At 45.1% G+C, this 15552-nt stretch overlaps 1 protein-coding gene across 4 annotated transcripts; it reads left to right on the plus strand.

The window, feature by feature from the left end:
* Positions 1 to 538: 538 nt before the first annotated feature.
* LOC101341315 (apolipoprotein L3-like) lies at positions 539 to 14163 on the plus strand. 4 transcript variants are annotated; one of them, XM_023729029.1, is made up of 4 exons: positions 539 to 703; positions 8613 to 8663; positions 11734 to 12350; positions 13502 to 14163. In XM_023729029.1, the coding sequence occupies exons 3-4, from the start codon at positions 11777 to 11779 to the stop codon at positions 13576 to 13578; spliced, it is 651 nt and encodes a 216-aa protein (XP_023584797.1). In that variant the 5' UTR covers positions 539 to 703; positions 8613 to 8663; positions 11734 to 11776; the 3' UTR covers positions 13579 to 14163. The 4 variants fall into 4 exon arrangements, with proteins under 4 accessions (XP_023584797.1, XP_023584795.1, XP_023584794.1 ...); XM_023729027.1 differs by lacking the exon at positions 13502 to 14163 and adding an exon at positions 1548 to 1592 and having other exon boundaries at positions 11734 to 13039; XM_023729026.1 differs by lacking the exon at positions 13502 to 14163 and having other exon boundaries at positions 11734 to 13039.
* The last annotated feature ends 1389 nt before the right edge of the window (positions 14164 to 15552 follow it).

The raw sequence follows: 15552 nt of genomic DNA on the forward strand, positions 1-15552 counted from the left end.
GGTCACACCATTGAAAACACTATGGGGCAGTTCTACTCTGCACACATGGGGTCGCCATGAGTCGGAATTGACTCGATGGTAACTAACAACAAGAGAAGCAGGTACTCCTGGCAATAAACCTGCATCCACAAATGTCTAGGAGCAGCAAGGCCATGGCATTCAAGGAGGTATGCGGGGAGCGCCTGGTATGTGCAGGACGGTGCTAAGTGCTGGTGACCCAGAGGCGAACAGGCAAGGATGCTGGGGAGGGTTACGGGAGGGTGGGGCTGGGGATGAGTCCATGAGGGGCAGGGGGAGTCATTTGTTGCGGGCCGCACAGCCAGTTAGTGGCAAGTTTTGGCCTGACACCGGAGCACCTCTCCTTCCGGAAGACCCTGCAGATCCCCAGGAGGTGAGGCGTGATGGGCTGAGTCTGAAAGGGCCTGGAACGTCAGGCCGGGGTTTATTCCTCTCAGTGGCAGCCAAGGGGGTGGGACTGGGCTGAGGGTGGTGCTGCTGGCAGGCATACTTTCTAAAGTGTTTGTCCTGAGCTGCTCTGAGGTTGCGGCTTTCAGTTTCCTTTTCTAATTCTCTAGTGTAGCTGGAGATGCAGAGGATGTGTCTGGTGACTGCACAGACACTCAGGCCCTCAGGCTGGCGTCCGGGTCCACATGCCTAAGAACAGCCAGATCTTACTCAAACTTCAGAAGGGGCCGATTCTTTGGTAAGTTGGGGGTATGGGTAGGGGGGAGGGTTATGACCCACCATCCCATCCTCACAACAACTCTTAAGAAAAGGATTATCGTCATCCTTTCTCAGATGAGGAAAAATCAAAGCTCAGAGAGGCTAGATAATGGGTCTGAGGTCACACAGCTAAGTTATCGCAGCCTCATATCTGAATGCAGATTTGTCTGCCCCCTCCCTCCTACTGTGACCCTGAGGAGTGGTGGATGGAGGACAGCTCAGATGGGTTACAAACCTCCTCTGGGCTCAGCATGGGTTCCCAGCTGCCTGAGACCTGGCCATCTGACCCCAGAAGGAAGGTAGGTGCTGGTGTATCCGACCCTTTGGGCACTTTGGAGGAAGCAGAGGAGGGGGAGAAGGGGTGGTGAGCCAAGCCCTGAGGCTGCCTCCAGCTGCTGCTGCTGAGGCCTGATGGGGGCAAAGGACTTCTTTGGAGGTGCAAGGAATCCAGAGATTGTTCCACCTACCCTGTCTGAGAACCTGCTCTGTGCCTGGCTCTTTGGGGGAAACTGAGGCCCTGAGAGGGCGGGGACTGGGCCAGAGTGCCTTGCCCAAGGGATGATAGGCCGAGCAGGGAGATGGCAAGACTCCAGCCCCTGCACCCCACAAGCCCCCTCTTCAGGACTGCAGAATGATTGGAAAAGAGAGTGGAAGTCCTGTGTGTCTGGAATCGAAAGATGGCGCAGACATAGGGTGTGAGGAGGGCACATTATGTAATGGTATCCACAGTGCCCTCCCGGCTTTGTGACCTTAAAATAAAAGACCAAACTGCATATGTGTGAGTATAACCTTTGGAGTGTGTGCTTAGATCTGTGTGTTTGTAGAAGCAGAGACAAACATGGAAGGCATAGACCAAGCTGTTACCAGAGGTAAGGATGTCTGTGGGGTCAGAATAGAGTTTTGCTTCTTTAGAAATTTTTGTCTTAAATCCCAGAGTCAGAAGGCCTGGTGCTGGCATCCACTCAGCTCACCAAGAGCCGTGAGAACCTGGGTAAATCACTTTCCCTCTCTCGGCCTCAGTTTCTTCAGCTGAGAAATGGGGTTAGAGTTCTCTGCTCTGTTGACCCCATGGCCGACTTCTGGCAATGCCTGGGCAGTGGGAGTGAGGGGGAAGTAGGGGTCGTGGGGAACTGGGGTGAACTGGAAGCACCCTCGGATGCAGATGAGGGTTGCCGGGTGATGTGTGGGCCCAATTTAGCAGATCTCTCATTTAAGAGGTGCTCAGAATTACAGATTTTTTGGTGTAACAGTTTCAAAGTTGAAATGCTGACAACCAAATAAAAAGATTTAAACTTTGAGCATGGCTCCTCTTCCCCTCCCCAGCCCCGTCCTCCCCTCTTCCTTCGGTGCTGGTCTCCTCCCCGCCACACCCTAGTGGGGAGACATAGCTCTGTGGAGTCTCACATTTTCATTTCCTGTTACAGGCTACCCCCAGTTTCTACTTGCCCTTGAGTTGAAACTGCCTCAAGGTAACTCCATGTGTGTCAGAGTAGAACTGTGCTCTATAGGGTTTTCAATGGCTGATTTTTCATAGATCACCAGGCCTTTCTTCCTAGGCACGTCTGTGTTGACTTGAACCCCCAACCTTTCGATCAGCAGCTGAGCATTTAACCATTTGTGCCCCCCAGGGACTTTTACAGGCTACTAAGTGTAGCTTATTATATGCCACATCTTTTTCCTCCTCATTCTTTTTAATGGCTCCAGAGTATTCCCTAGTATGAGTGGACCCTAATGGATCTATCTGCTCCCTTGTTGTTATATGTCATCTAGCTGATTCCAACTCGCAGCGACCCTATATGACACAGTAGAAGTGCCCCATAGGGTTTCCTATGCTGTCATCTTTACAGAAACAGACTGCCACATTGTTCTGCAGAGCAGATGGTGGGTTCTAACCTCTGACCTTTGGGTTAGCAGCCCAGTGCTTAAGCATTGCACCACCAGAGGTCCTCATCTACTCCTTTAGGAGTGGACATTTAGTTACGTCCCTCTCTTTTGGTGTTAAATACGACGCTGCACTAAACATCCTAAAATCCATGTGCTTGCACACTTAGCCTGTGGTCTCTGTTGCTTAGAGACCTAGGAGTGGGTTGCTGGGGCAGAAAGTAGGCACTCGTTAGGATTTGTGGGCACTGCTAGGTTATCCTCCAAAACCCTGAAACCTTTTATACTCCTGTCTACAGGGAATGAGGGAGTGCTGCTCACCCCCTCGCCAACTGGACGTTATACGTACGTCCTTTTACTTTTCAAAAATGTGTCTCTTTGTATTAACTTTCATTTTTTGAATTTTGTGTAAAAATGAGTATCTATTCATATGTTAAGTATTCATCTGTGTTTCTTCTTCTGGGAATTATCAGTTTATATCACTTACCTACTCTTTAAAACTTGGTTTCAGTCTTTGCGTGTTGATTTGCAGGATCTTTGCGTTGAATGGACATTCACATTTTGCCTACTATGAGCATTGCCAATGTTTTCTCCTGGTTTATTGTATTCTGGCTTTGTTTATGGTGTTCTTTGCCATTATTATTTTGAAGACTTCCTTTATGTCTTCTGGAATTTGTGCCTTGATTAGAGAGATTTCTCCAGCTCAACATTATTTTTATCATTTCTTCTACTATGTTTTTAAGTTTTTTCTTTCTCGTTTACCTTTCGATCTTTAATCCCTTTGGGTTTGTTTGTTTGTTTGTTTCGGTAGAAGTCTTTTTTTTTTAATGTAAGACACATTTAGTGAGTACCTACTGGAAACAAAAATGAACAAGATGTCTTTTATGCCTTCCGAAGAGCCTCCAGTGCAATAGGAAAAGGATTTCCACTCTCTCCCCGCAAAAGATCCTACAAGCAATTAGTGACCAAGAATGGGATGAGACTGAAGGCACCTGGGTCCCTGACAGGGACCTGGGCTCCAAGGCCCCAGTGAAAGAGAAAGCTTTGGAATATTTGAATATTCAAATTTTAGCTGAGACCCACGTCTTTGCACAATTCTCTCTTCCTTTTTCTCCTCATATAAAAATACTAAGGCTGAAGGAAGGTCTTAGGCTGGATTCTCTAGAGAAGCAAAACCAATAAAGTGTATAAATATATATATAGAGAGAGAGAGACAGATTGTATCAAGGAAACAGCTCACGTGATTGTAGAGGCTAGAACATCCCAAGTCCGTGGATCAGGGTAGAGGCCTCTCCCAAGTCACACAGCGGCAGAATCTGCCAAGCCCAAGACTGGCAGGTCAGAGAGCAGGGCTCCCGCTCACAGGCTGTGCAGATCGACGAATCCTAGGTTCGGCAGACAAGCTGACAGATCAAATCCCAAGAACGGAAGATGAGATGACAGGAAGTAGCTGCAGGATCCAGCGAGAGCAAAAAGCCAGAGCGACTGCTTATATACAGATGTGGGCCACACCCCCAAGGAGGGTCCCTTTCATCTGATTGGCTACTCACAGTATATTCAATCATGGGAGTGATTACATTAAAACACTGAGAATCATGGCCCAGCCAAGCTGACACACAATCTTAACCATCACAGAAGGGAACACAAGGAGATAATGGAAACACTCAGAAAAAAGATGCTGCTTGTTGTTGGCTGCCCTCCAGTTGATTCTGACTCACAGTGACTCACGATAGAAGTGTCAAAAGTACATTAGAACGGAAAGGGAAGAGGCCCTGAATAAGTAAAGCACTACTGAAGAAGAACAAAGTTGGAGGACTCGCACTACCTGACTTCAGAACCTACTATACAACTACAGTAGTCAAAACAGCCTGGTACAGGTACAACGACAGATACATTGACCAATGGAACAGAATGGAGAACCCAGATGTAAATCCATCTACAGTCACCTGATCTTCAACAAGGGTCCAAAGTCCATCCAATGGGGAAAAGAGTCTTTTTAATAAATGGTGCTGGCAAAACTGGATGTCCATCTGCAAAAAATGAAGGAGGACCCATGCCTCACACCATACACAAAAACTAATTCAAAATGGAACAGAGACCTAAATATAAATCCAAAAATTATAAAGATCATAGAAGAAAAAAATAGGAGCAATGCTAGAGGTCCTAATACACGGCATTAACAGGATGCAAAGCATAACTAATGACACACAAACTCCAAAAGATAAGCTAGATAACTGGGATCTTCTAAAAATTAAACACTTATGCTCATCAAAAGACTTCACCAAAAGATTAAAAAGAGAACCTACAGAGTAAGAAAAAATTTTGAGCTATGACAAATGTGACAAAAGTCTCATCTCTAAAATCTACAGGAAAATCCAACACCTGTATAACAAAAAGACAAATAATCCAATTAAAAAATGGGAAAGAGAAATAAACAGTCATTTTAGCAAAGAAGACATTCAAGTGGCTAACAGACACTGAGGAAATGTGATCACTAGCCATTAGAGAAACGCAAATCAAAACCACAATGACATACCACCATGTCACCCCAGCAATACTGGCACACACACACAAAAAAAAAAACAGAAAATAACACATGTTGGAGAGGCTGCGGGGAGATTGGAACTCTTATGCACTGCTGGTGGGAATGCAAAATGGTACAACTATTTTGGAAAATCATGTTGCACTTCCTTAGAAAGCTAGAAACAGAAGTATCATATGATCTAGAAATCCCACTTCTAGGAATATATCCTAGAGAAATAAGAGCTGTCACATGAATAGAAATATGCACACTCATGTTCATTGCAGCGTTGTTCACAACAGCTAACAGATGGAAACAACCTAGGTGCCCATTAACAGATGAATGGATAAACAAACTATGGTACACACACACAGTGGAGTACTATGAAATGATAACGAACAATGATGAATCTGCGAAGCATCTCACAACATGAGTGAATCTGGAGGGCATTATGCTGAGTGAAATAAGTCAATCACAAAAGGACACATACTGTATGAGACCACTACTATGAAAACTCATGAAAAGGTTTACACACAAAAAGAAACAATCTTTGATGGTTATGAGGGGGGGTGGGGTGGGGATGGAAAAACACTAAATGGACAATAGGTAAGTGGTAACTTTGGTGAAGGGTAAGAAAGTACACAGTACTGGGGAAGCCAGCACAACTTGCCCAAGGCAAGGTCACGGAAGCTCCATAGACACATCCAAACTCCCTGAGGGACCGAATTACATGGCTGAGGGCTGTGGGGACCATGGTCTTGGGGAACATCTAGCTCAATTGACATAAACATTGTCTATAAAGAAAATGTTCTACATTCTACTTTGGTGAGCAGCGTCTGGGGTCTTAAAAGCTTGTGAGTGGCCATCTAAGATACTCCACTGGTTTCACCCCGTCTGGAGTAAGGGAGAATGAAGAAAACAAAAGACACAAGGGAACGATTAGTCCAAAGCAGTGATGGACCACAACTACTACTGCCTCTACCAGACTGAGCCGGACACAACTCGATAGCGCCCAGCTTCCAGCACTGACTGCTCTGACCAGGATCACAATAGAGGGTCCCGGACAGAGCTGGAGAAAAATGTAGAAGAAAATTCTAACTCACAAAAAGAGACCAGACTTACTGGCCGGACAGAGACTGGAGAAACCCCGAGATTATGGCCCCCAGACACCCTTTTATCTCAGTAATGAAGTCACTCCTGAGGTTCACCCATTAGCCGAAGATTATACTGGTCCATAAAACAAAACTAGATTAAAGGAGCACGCCAGCCCAGGGGCTAGGACTAGAAGGCAGGAATGGACGGGAAAACTGGTAATAAGGAACCCAAGGTCAAGAAGGGGAGAGTGTTGACATGTCATGGGTTTGGCAACCAATGTCACAAAACAATATGTGTACTAATTGTTTAATGAGAAGCCAGTTTGCTCTGTAAACCTTCATCTAATGTACAATAATAATAAAAAAAAAAAACCACATTAAATCAAGGGGGAAAATTCAGGACAGAATTTCAAATTCTCATCTAATCCACACATATATAACAAACCACACAGGAGCACAGTTATGAGGCTTCCTAGGCATATCTAAACAACTCACAGGATTAGTTTACTGGCTCAAGGGCCTTAGGACCAGAGTCTCTGGGGACAGTTTAATCAATTGGCATAACATAGTTCACAAAGATAAAGTTCTACATCCGAGTTTGGTGAGTAGCATCTGGGGTCTTAAAAGCTTGCTAGCTGCCATCTAAGATACAACTGTTGCTCTTTTCTTGTGTGGAGCAAAAGAGAATGATGGAAGTCAAAGGCTCAAAGAAGAAACTAGTCCATGAGACTAATAGCCCATATGAACCACAACCTCTTCAAACCTGAGACCAGAATTACTAGATGGTGCCCAGCTACCAATACCTACTGTTCTGACCAGGAACATGATAGAAGGTCCCAGATAGAATGGAAGAAAAATATAGAACAAAACTTAAATTCCTTAAAAAGGCCAGACCTCCTCAACTAAAAGAGACTAGATGAACCCCCAAGACTATTGTCCTAAGATAACCTTTGAAACTGGAATTAAAGCTATTTCTGTGAGTCACCTTTCAGTGAAATAATAGACTGGCTTATAAAATAAACAGTATCACCCATGACAATGGGTGCTTCCTTAGACGATGAATTACATGCAATCAAACAGCCAACATTTACCCAAAAGCAAAGATGAGAAGGCATGGAGGGTGTCTTAGTTATGTAGTGCTGCGGTAACAGAAATACCACAAGTGGATGGCTTTAACAAACAAATTTATTCTCTCCCAGTCTAGGAGGCTAGACCAAATTCAAGGTGCCAGCTCTAGGGGTAGTCTTTCTCTCTCTGTTGGCTCTGGGGGAAGGTCCTTGTCATCAATCTTTCCCTGCTCTAGGAGCTTCTCAGCACAGAATCCCTAGGTCCAAAGGTCGCACACTTCTGGCTCTACTCTCTTGGTTGTATGAGGTCTCTTTGTCTCTCTGCTCTCTTCTCTCTTTTACATCTCAAAAGAGATTGACTCAAGACTCAACCTAATCTTGTAGACTGAGTCCTTACTCATTAGCGTAACTGCCAATAATCCTACCTCATCAACATCATAGAGGTAGGATTTACCACACATAGGAAAATCACATCAGATCACAAAATGGAGGACAATCTCACAATACTGGGAATCATGGACTAACTAAGGTGATATATATTTTGGGGGGACACAATTCAATCCATGACAAAGGGGAAGGGAAGCTAGAATCAGTGGAAACAGAACAAACAGAACGAAAATAATGACTATGCTGACACATTGTAAAAATTGTAAACAATGTCATGGAAAATTTGTATAAAAATTGTTAAAGGGGAACCTAATTTGCTCTGTAAACTTTCACCAAAAACACAATAAAATATTTTTCAAAATTCCCATGGAATCCAGATTTTCTGGAGCCATGCAGGCTGGATGAACCAAAACTATTTCCCTGAGATAATCTTTAAACCCTAAACCAAAAATATCCCCTGAAGTCTTCTTAAAACCATACAATAAACTAAAAAACCAAACCCGTTGTCGTCAGGTCAATTCCGGTCTTCTTAAAACCACACGATACTTTAGCTTAACTAGTAAACAGTGTCTGCCTGGAGCATTGTGGTCTTTTAAGATCTATCTCTATGGGATCAAATTGACATCAGTAACTCAACAGATTAGATAGAAAACTGAGGGGCAGTGAGTTTATGTCCATGGGGGAGGAATAACTCAGAAAAGGAGAGCGAGAATGGTTGCACAACTCAAAGAATGTAATCGATGTCACTGAATTCTACATGTAGTAACAGTTGGGTTGGTGTGTGTTTTGCTGTATATATTCTCAATAACAGCAACAACATAAAATATATTATTAAAAAAGAATACATTAGATCAGTTTATAAAACAAACTTACATTAGATCAGTGAGGTGAGGTAATTTGTATGGATTCTGACTGATACTCTTATTTGTTCTCTGACAGAAAGAACATTTCCTCAAGGTAGAAAAGAAAAACAACTGGAATTAATCCATGGTGAGTAACCCTGGTGTTGTGCTGTGTCTTGGAGAGGCTGTCCGCCTTTGTGTCCAAATAATGCCTCCCACAGAACCACTGTGTAGTGCAAGCAGTCAACAAGCTTGGTGGCTAACTGAAAGACTGGAGATTCAAGTCCACCCAGAGGTGCTTTAGAAGAAAGGACTGGTGATCTACTTCTGAAAAACCAACCACTGAAAACCCTATCGGGCACAGTTCTACTCTGAAACACCTGGGGTCACCATGAGTCAGAGTCAACTTGATGGCAACTGGTTAATGCCTCCCACCCCTCTGATTTTAGCCAGGCTATGCCTGGGTGGGTGGGGGTATCCCAGTAGACACCAGCAGAGGGGGTGCACCAGAAAATATGACAGGCCCTGCACTGCAATGCTCAGAGTCTCATGGAGGAGACAGATGCCTCAAGAGCCATAACACAGACGGGACCACGAACAGGAAAGCACCACAGGCAGTGGGGACAGGGCTGGGGAAAGCCAGCAGGGGAGGAGGTGCTTTTGCGCTAGGCCTCTAAGATTGAGTGAGCTTCCACACGGCAGCAAAGGTGATGAGGGCATTCCAGGAGGAGGAAACAGCATGGGCAAAGGCACCTAGGGGTGCAAGGATGCAAGGAGTCCTCGAATGTGACTGGCAGCAGGCATAGGTGGAGGCAGGGAGTGGTGAGTGATAAGGTGGGGAAGAGAGGAGGTGGAGCAGGTCAGAGGGCCTGTGGCCGGAATAATGAGTTTGAACATTGTCCTGTCATTGTTGTTAGGTGCCACGGAGTCAGTTCCGACTCATAGTGACCCAATGTGACAGAGTAGAACTGCCCTATGGGGTTTTTCGGGCTGTAATCTTTTTTTTTAATTACTTAATTTTTTTAAAATGTACTTTCGATGAAGGTTTACAGAACAAACTAGCTTCTCATTAAACAGTTAGTATACATATTCTTTTGTGACATTGATTAACAACCCCAAGACATGTCAACACTCTCCCCTTCTCATTTTGAGTTCCCTATTATCAGCTTTCCTATCCCCTCCTGCCTTCTAGTCCTTGCCCCTGGGCTGGTGTGCCCCTTTAATCTCGTTTTGTTTTATGGGCCTGTCTAATCTTTGGCTGAAGGGTGAATCTCAGGCGTGACTTCATTACTGAGCTAAAAAGGTGTCCCGGGGCCATACTCTCGGGGTTTCTCCAGTCTCTGTCAGGCAAGTAAGTCTGGTCTTTTTTGTGAGTTAGAATTTATTTCTACATTTTTCTCCAGTTCTATCCAGGACCATCTATCATGATCTCTGTCAGAGCAGTCAGTGATGGTAGATGGCCACCATCTAGTTGTACTTGACTCAGTCTGGTGGAGGCCATGGTAGTTGTGGTTTATTAGTCCTTTGGACTAATCTTTCCCTTGTGTCTTTAATTTTCTTCATTCTCCCTTGCTCCCAAATGGGTAAGACTAGCAGAGTATCTTAGATGGCCACTCACAGGCTTTTAAGACCCCAGACACTACTCACTAAAGTAGAATGTAGAACATTTTCTTTATAAGCTATGTTATGCCAATTGAGCCAGAAGTTCCCCGAGACCATGGTCCCCACAGCCCTCAGTCCAGTAATTCAGTCCCTCAGGGAGTTTCAGTGTGTCTATGGAGCTTCCATGACCTTGTCTAGGCTGTAATCTTTACCAGAGCAGATTGACGGATCTTTTCTTCTCAGCAGAACCCTGTTGATACAGTGATTAAGTGCTATGGCTACTAACCAAAGGGTGGGATTGCAGTTCAAATCCACCAGCCGCTCCTTGGAAACCCTATGGGCCCTTCTACTCTGTCCCATAGAGCTGCTAGGAGTTAGAATTGGCTCGATGGAAATAAGTTTGTTTCTATTCAACGTAGGGTAGCCCCTGAATAGCGGGATGGCAGTATGGTTTTGTGATGACTTCCAAAGTCAGAGTGGGTGGCTACCAAATTTTTGTAATTTTGAAGGACTTCACCATACTTTTCCTCACAAGTTCCCACCAGAGGAAAATACTTCCTCCTCCAGTTTGTCCAAATGCAGGTCTTTGCTGGCTTAACAATTCATGTATTTGGTTCTTCAAGTCTCTGGCGTCTTTCAAAGATTCCATAAAATTGTTCATTACCTTAGAGGTCACACATGTTAAGCCGTCATCAGCTAAGGTGTGAGTTAGGCTGGTGGCATCTGAGAGCAAGGCCCTGAGGATTGAGGGTGCTGGCTGGTGGCTCAGGAGTCAGTAAAGGTGGGATGCAAAGTTAGAGTGGAGCCAGGATTCATAGCCTGGGCTGCTGCTTCCCAGTCAATTGGGGCAATGCAGATGTTGGCCTTTCCAAGAAAGACATGCCTCATACGCCGGTACTGGATGGAACAACACTTTACTCACATACAGAAGAGACAGAAAAAGGTCATCTTCCACAGTGAGCATTGGTCCCCAATGACCAGTGGATCTCTCTCCTCAGCTGACACAAGGAGATGGTCTGCATGCACCCCTCTTGTGATGTAGGAGAAGGATCCTGTTCCTTCCCTATAGGGATCAGACAGAGCAGTGGGCTTGGCCAGGTGCCATGTAACACACACACTTAGCTAAGCTGTTCCTGGGCAAGAGGGGAAGGATGTGTTAATAGGCCATTATCTACTATGGGATGTGTTTGGATCAAAATGACTCAGAAAAGGAGTCAGCCTATACTCTCATGTCGTACAAAAAGCCAGGCCAACGTAGCTGGTCCTAATCACAAGGTTCATTCATGGGTCACAGGGAAAGGTGGCAAGCTGTGCTGGCACTGACCCTTTCACAGTGGTGTTGACCCGCCCTTGAGTGAGAAAACATCTTTACGTAGGACAAAACAGCATCTTAAGATGATTTTTGCTTATTTATTCTCTTATTGAATAAGTACTATGGAGCATCTATGATGTATGAAACGTGTTAACATTGAAAGAAAAATTCTTTGCATTTGTAGAATTCTTTTCCATTATATTTATAGTAAAAGCTTTGTGATTCATGGAAAATAGATCTTATCAAACCCATTTTACAGCTAAACAAACCGTCTTTCTTAATTACTTGATCTTCATTGTTATAGGGATGAGGCAGATATTCTACGTGAAGCTCTGAACAAGCTCAGAATGGACACAGCTGCAGAAGACAAAGACATGCTTCAAAAAGAACTGCTGGATAGAGACAGGTTTTTGGATGAGTTTCCTATGGTGAAAATGGAGCTTGAGGAACGTATAAGGGAGCTTCATGCCCTTGCAGACAAGGTTGACAAGACACACAGGGACTGTACCATCTCCTGCGTTGTGGCCAATTCTGTCAGTGCCTTCTCTGGTGTCCTGACCATCCTTGGCTTGGCTCTGGCACCTGTGACAGCAGGGGTCAGTCTGTCGCTCTCAGCAACTGGGATGGGGCTGGGAACAGCAGCTGCTATCACCAGTGTTTCCACCAGCATCGTGGAGCACTCAAACAGGTTGTCAGCAAAATCCAAAGCCAGCAAGCTTTTGTCAACTGGCCACTGTGAAGGTGTTGTGAAGGCTGTGCTTCGGAACACAGCCAACCTTGTTGACACCACAGTGAGGTGCATCAGAAACTCGTCAAACATCAAGAAGAGTATGCATGTCATCAAGCTGGCCAAAGACAACCCTCACCTAGTAGCCGATGCCAGGTGTCTCATGACCACTGGGAAGATCTCGATCCAGAGTGGTAAGCAGGTGCAGAAAGCCTTTGGAGGCACCATTCTGGCAATGAGCAAAGGAGCCCGGGTTATGGGTATGGCCACCGCAGGTTTCTCTCTTCTGGTGGACGTGTTCAACCTTGTGCAAGAGTCAAAGCACTTGCATGAGGGAGCGAAGGCAGAGTCAGCTGAAGAGCTGAGGGAGAAGGCTCGGGAGCTGGAGAGGAAGTTAGAGGAGCTCACCAAGATCCATAAGAATCTGCAGTAGGGACTGACTCAATGACCCCCCGAGCAGTGCTGGGAGCAGGGGTGGTTGTCACCAGTATGGAAGCATTTTATTCGAGGGAAAAAGAGGTAGAGATAAAATACAGAACTGAGTATTAATGGAGTTTGACCTTTCTGTAGCAGACTATGGCAAGGGAAGGGTTAGTGGAGATGGAAGGTGGGTTTCAAGACAAGGCAGAAAATGGAATCATGGAGGCTGGATGTACGCCCAGAATTGCCCTGAGATAATCTTTAAACCTTAAATCAAAAATATCCTCTCAAGTCTTCTTAAAAATATCAAATAGCTTTAACTTGTAAAGGTTGTCTGCCTCGAGCATTGTGCTCTTTTGACATCTATCTATATGGGATCAAATTGCTAACAGTAACTCGAAAGATTAGATAGGAAGCTTGGGGGGCAGTAAGTTTATGTGAACGCGAGAGGAACAACTCAGAAAAGGAAGGTAAGAATGGTTGCACAACTTGAAGAACGTAATCAATGTCACGGAGTTCTACCTGTAGAAACTGTTGGATTGGTGTATGTTTTGCTGTGTATATTATCAACAACAACAAAAAAAATAAAAATTTAAAAAAAAGATAAGGCAGGAAAGCTGGGGATGAAATGAGAGGGGAGAGGGGACTAGAGAGTGAGAGGAATGGGAAGAAACAGTTTATTCTGAACCACAGAAGACATTGGGAGCGTGAGTGGAGAGGGAGACATGGAGGAAGAAGCAATGAGAAAACTAAAGAGTTGGAAAAGGGAGAAAGCCGGAGTTAGAATTGTTGGACTATAGGAGAGGTAGCAGTGGCTCCATTACTGACCCTCCCCATGGTCTGATGTCCTAGCAAGAGTGAAGACTTTCCCAGGTGGTGGTCTCTAGCCCTATCTTTCCAGTATCAACTCACTCTTGTCTTTCAGCGGGTTTATCTCAGTCAGGCAGTGACTTCTTGATCATGATGATGATGATGGTGGTGGTGGTGATGACAACAGAGTGAGTAGAGCCTTTTTCAAGTCAGCAGCCCTTTTTGAGTCAAGGGTGCACTGAAGGACCAATGAAGTTCCAAAGAAACTCCAAATGTTATGTTGGAACAGTGGTTGGTTTGAAAAAAATGTGAAAGTAGATGTCGGAGACATGCCAAGGAGCCTTGTGGTATGTGATGGAGATCAACCAGCTTGGAATCAAGATACACAACTTCTCTAGCCTTGATTTCCTCATCATTTGGGAGAAGGATGGTAGGAGAAGACACTATCTTAGATCCTTCTGGCTCTCCCCATCTTGGCTTCTGTAGACTTCGGTTCAATAAATATTGATTGATGCCCTGAGCTCTTGCTGTGTTGACTGATTGTCTCCCTTGGGCTCTGGATGCCTGACTTCCCTTCCCCATGAGCCTGCCTTCCAGGATGTCAGGGAGCAAGTCCCCCGTGCTGCTCCTGCTCACTCCCTGGTCTCCCAATTCCCCAACTAGTCATTTCCCTCAGGCCCAGCACCCAGCAGGCCCCACTGGGGGACTGTGGAGAAACTTGTACATGTCTGACTTGGGCTTAACACAGGTGTGTTTTTGGTCCAGCAGTCAGGGCCCAGGATGGACACAAAGCACATAAGTCTAATTAGGAATCAGAAGGGCCTGTCTGCATGTGTGAGGGAGGGTCAGAGATGGATGGACAGAGAGAGACAGCCAGACAGCAAATATTCTCATCCAGGCTATCCTCACAATTCACCTAGAGTCTTGTAAGAGCTTCTAGAATAGTCTTCTTGTGATTACCTGCATGGCACGGTCCCTGCCCACTGCCCGTTCTCCTCACTGGACCAGAATGACCCTTAAGAATATAGATCTCATCAAGCACCTGCCTCCACCCCTTCAATGGTTTCCTATTACCGTTTGTGCAGAAACCCATAAGCCTCCATTAGCCTAGAGTAGCCTAAAGTTGCAGTGTGTTTCCCTGACAGTAGAGCCAGAGGCAAGGCTCACATGCAGGTGCTTTATTTGGGAAGTGATCCCTGGAAGCACAAGTGAGGGGCTGAGAAAGTGATGCAAGGAAGGAGGGAATGTTAGTACAAGGACTTGTCCTTGATTTGGTTACCCATGTGGGTGACTGCTGAGCCCTGTTGGCACGGTGGTTAAAGTGCTTGGTTACTAACCAAAAGGTTGGCAGTTCGAACCCAGTAGCCACTCTGTGGGAGAAAGATGTGGCAGTCGGCTTGCTTCCATAAAGATTTATAGCCTTGGAAACCCTAGAGGGCAGTTCTACTCTGTCCTGTAGGGTTCTATAATTTGAAATCGACAGGACAGCCCTGGGTTTTTGTGGGCGATTGAAGCTTGAGTCTGTCAGGAACTTCTGAGGATGTCTTCAGAATTGTCCTCTCCAGGGAGGAAAGTGGAAGCATTTAACCATTGCTTCCACCCCTAAAGTGCATTAATGCTCTGAATTTCCATGTTGTGGAGCATGTGAGTGCTGAGTTGATTCCCCTGACTGGAGCCCAGGGCAGGAAGTTAGAGACTCAGCCCATTAAAATCATCCTGGAAAATCTAAGTCACTCACAAAGTGCATTCAGTACTTTATATGTCTTGTTTTGATTGTGGTAAACATGCATGTAACAAAAATTTGCCATTTCAGCAATTGTTTATGCCCTTCTGTCTATAGAATCCTGCAGAGGATTTTTCTCTGTCCCTCTAACTCTCAATCAGCAGATGTTTCCCTGAAGCCTTCAAACATTTCTTCAATTTCTTCCCGAAGAAGTCAACAGAGCCATGGCCACCCACTTGCCTGATCACCTGAACAATATGTGCTTCGCTTCTTTGTCAATTCTTCATCGATCCTTTGATAAGCCACATTCTTTTGTAGATTTCACCTGGGCATTGACAGTTTCCGGCACTGAGCAATTAGTAATTGAGCCATTTAGTAATTCATGAATCCTTTTCCCTCTTAAAATTTATAGTTCAATTCCATGATGCTAAATGTGTATTTGA

Source organism: Trichechus manatus, unplaced genomic scaffold, assembly GCF_000243295.1.
Source record: "Trichechus manatus latirostris isolate Lorelei unplaced genomic scaffold, TriManLat1.0 scaffold00027, whole genome shotgun sequence".
NCBI lineage: Eukaryota > Metazoa > Chordata > Mammalia > Sirenia > Trichechidae > Trichechus > Trichechus manatus.